The sequence below is a fragment of the Camellia sinensis genome, chromosome 11 (assembly GCF_055761805.1).
Source record: "Camellia sinensis isolate YWXY chromosome 11, ASM5576180v1, whole genome shotgun sequence".
Lineage (NCBI taxonomy): Eukaryota > Viridiplantae > Streptophyta > Magnoliopsida > Ericales > Theaceae > Camellia > Camellia sinensis.
This window is the reverse complement of record NC_138971.1, coordinates 128,922,262-128,925,796: the sequence shown is the minus strand read 5'-3', so window position 1 is coordinate 128,925,796 and position 3,535 is coordinate 128,922,262. Positions and strand designations below refer to the sequence as shown.

General features: G+C 37.1%; 1 protein-coding gene across 1 annotated transcript; it reads left to right on the top strand.

Moving 5' to 3' along the window:
* Positions 1 to 466: 466 nt before the first annotated feature.
* LOC145802616 (uncharacterized) lies at positions 467 to 2,161 on the top strand. The gene is made up of 4 exons (XM_082895375.1): positions 467 to 608; positions 930 to 1,269; positions 1,349 to 1,754; positions 2,147 to 2,161. The coding sequence occupies exons 1-4, from the start codon at positions 467 to 469 to the stop codon at positions 2,159 to 2,161; spliced, it is 903 nt and encodes a 300-aa protein (XP_082751501.1).
* The last annotated feature ends 1,374 nt before the right edge of the window (positions 2,162 to 3,535 follow it).

Sequence of the window (3,535 nt, the reverse complement as noted above, 5' to 3'; positions counted from 1 at the left end):
GAGGTGAGTCTTTGATTGTTTTACAAATAATGTACCTTTTTATGTGCAATAATTGGTTAGTTTAATTTATTTATTTTAGATATTCAAGAGTCGAGATGAGTTAATTCGATGGGCACGTCAAGTTGGAAGAAGAAATGGATTCGTTATTGCCGTGCAGAAATTAGATGGGGGTGGTATTCGAGGTAGGAAGCCAAGACTTAGCTTAGCTTGTGAGAGGAGTGGATCTTATAGGGACACTCGAAAAAACAGCAGGCCTAAGACAAAATAAGCAAGATTGACTGGTACAAAAAAATGTGAATGTTCTTTTTTATTGAAGGGAAAAAAATTAGCCACAAATAATGATTGGATCTTGATAGTTGTTTGTGGTGTGCATAATCATTCTGCTGCAGAATATATTGAGGGTCATTCTTATGCTGGAAGGTTGTCACATTAGGAAACCTCTTTGTTGGTAGACATGTTGAAGAGTATGGTACGACCGAGTGAGATATTGGTTACATTGAAACAACGTGATGATGCAAATGCTTCCACAATGAAGACAATTTACAATGCACGTCACATGTATAAAGTTGCTGAGAAAGCTGGGAGATCTCAAATGCAACAACTATTAGGTTAGTTAGTGATGAACAAGTACATTAAGTGGCATAGGAGCTGTGCAGATACTGAGACAGTGACTGATTTGTTCTTTGCACATCTTACTAGTTTGAATTTGTTACGTGCATTTCCAAAAGTATTGTTAATGGATTGTACTTATAAGACCAATCGGTATCGGTTGCCCCTTCTGGAGATTGTAGGTGTGACATCGACAGGCATGACCTTTTCAATTGCATTTGCATACCTCTAGTATGAAAAGGAGGATAACTATACATGGGCACTTGGTATTTTGCGTAGTGTCGTGGATGAAAATACTTTTCCTTCTATTATTGTCACAGATAGAGAATTAGCCCTTATGAATGCCATATGTACGGTGTTTCCTGCAACTACAAATTTGTTGTGCAGATGGCATATTGGAAAAAATGTGCTTGCTAATTGCAAAAAGATATTTGAAACAAAGGATAAATGGGAAATGTTTATAATGAGTTGGAATATGTTAGTTATGTCATCGTCTAAAGAAGTATACATGCAACGACTGTCTTTGTTATATAGTGAGTTCAGTATTTATCAAGATGCACTTCATTATGTAACCTCATCTTGGTTGAATACATACAAGTCAAAATTTGTGGTGGCTTGGACTGACACATTTATGCACTTTGGAAATTCTACAACAACTAGGTAAATACGAACATTTAAACTTATTAGTTGTTTGGTTTTTTATAACATTATTTTTATAACAGTTTATTTTCATATATAGGGTTGAGAGTTCACATGCGAAACTTAAAAGATATCTTGGATCAAGTCAAGGAAATTTTGAGTCGAATTGGACAAGGATACACAATTTACTTGAGTTGCAACATAGTGAAATAAAATCATTATTTGAGAAAAGCAAGATAGTTGTGCAACATGATTTCAAACCTGCGCAGTTTAAGGAGCTTCATGGTAATGTCTCAATTACTACATTAGAGATCATATTGGCAGAGTCTAAACGAGCATCTTCTGTTGGTATTGATATTACTGCATGTGAATATGTTGTTCGACGTACTCATGGTTTGCCATGTGCACATGAGATAGCAAATTACATGAGGAAAAATCGGCCAATTCCCCTCACTTCGATTTATTCATATTGGACTAAGCTTGATATGTTGAGTACCCCACACACTGTAAGTGAAGAGTGGACTTGTACACCTGAGTTAGAATTATTTGCCAAATGATTCGAGGAGGTGGATCCAGATGTGAAAAGGTTTTTGTTACAAAAATTGAGGGAGTTAGCCAAACCTGATTGTACATTTTTGGTTGAGCCGGAAGTGAAGTCTAATTCACGGGGTCGGCCAAAATTGAAGATTGAGACCTCCACTCATTGTGAGCCATCTGCGTTTGAAATAGTTGCTTCAACATAAGATAGTTATTCACCTGGAGTCATTGCCAAGGTGAGTGTAACAACAAAATAGGTGAAAACAAAGAAGAAAGAAAAGGTACATGGTTTACTAGTGAGGTATGCAATTGTGTCATGTTGTTTACTTTATTGTCTAACATTGGCATTGGCTTGTGATAGGTTCAACGGCTTTGATCATTGAATCCAAATTGTAGCGATCCCGGTTTTGACTTGTCTTTGTATGGTGTTTTGGGCTCGGGTTGGTATGGTTTTGAACAGTGTTACGTATCTTAGTTTCCCAGTATTCTCCTTATTTTGGTTATCGAGTTGTAGCGGTGTGTTTGGAACAAGTAATGTCTCCAAACCTTTAGATGTGAATCCCACCCGAATTGTGCCTTGCAGAGTTGTATTAGAAGTTAATTCTTTCATGTTTTGCCACTTCGCTGAGTAAGTCGGGGATCGAGCTGCCCGGTCAGCTCGCGGGGGTCCAGGGGGCAGCATCCCTTGGCGGGTTCGAGGCAGCGCCCAGGCGGGGAGTTGCCCCCGAAGCAAAAATGCAAAATGCATTCGAAGTTGCTTGTCAGCTCGAGCGGCCGTTTATGCGCTCGAGCGGAGAATGTTTGGTTCCAGAAGTTTGACATGTCTGCAAAAGTACTGGAAAAGTGTATTCGACGCTGGAATGGAGCTTTCCGCGCTCGAGCGGGAGGCTATGTCTGACGCTCAAGCGGAGCTTTCAACGCTCGAGCAGACCATGTTATATCAGTTCGTGAATCTGATATTTCATCTCACTTTTTTAGTTCTCTCTCTCTCTCTCTCTCTCTCTCTCTCAAATCTCCAGAATTTTAGATCTAGAGCTTCTCTCTCTAGAAGTCATCTTCTTTCTTTGATTTCTCCAAATCCATTGGGATTTAGACCTAAGTTCTTCATCAAAGTTGGTTATCATCTCGAGGGATTCGTTCTGTGCGGTGGAGATCCAGTTTAGGCATCGTTGATTTTGGGCTTTCATCTCAATTCTTTTTCAATACTTGAGGTAGAGATTTTCTTAGAGTTATATATATATATATATATATATTTGCAAGATCTAGATGATTTTCGAAATCATCCTTTGATAACTTTGAAAATTGATTGTTGATTTAAGAAGCTGAGCGATTTTGAAAGTGGGTTTGTCTCTTGTTCTTTTAAAATGATCTTATGGGTTTTGATCTTCGTTGATTGAAGAAAAGATGATTTTGGAAAGTTTTCTTTCAAAAGATTTGAATTGTATAGTTTTGGTGAGAAAACCTAGAAATTGGGGATTTTTAAAAGAAATTGAAAATCTATGAATGATATTGTTATATTTATTTTGTGTGTCAAAATAAATGGATGTTTGGAAAATTTCTTATTTATATTTATATATATGATGAATTTCATGGAATATAAGAATTGTTGTTCATTTTGGAAATTATTGTTCAAAATGTTGAAATAGTCTTGAAATGACTAATTGTTGAGGATACTTGAGAAGAGGGAATTGTGTTATTCCTTGGATGATGAATCGAAATAAAAGTATTCATATTCATCTTGTGAAATTGG

Excerpts from the sequence above, each read along its gene's own strand:
- LOC145802616 (XM_082895375.1), top strand. The coding sequence starts at position 467 with ATGGTACGACCGAGTGAGATATTGGTTACATTGAAACAACGTGATGAT. Across the intron at positions 609-929 it reads TCAAATGCAACAACTATTAG|ATAGAGAATTAGCCCTTATG; the intron begins GTTAGTTAGTGA and ends TTATTGTCACAG. Across the intron at positions 1,270-1,348 it reads GGAAATTCTACAACAACTAG|GGTTGAGAGTTCACATGCGA; the intron begins GTAAATACGAAC and ends TTTCATATATAG.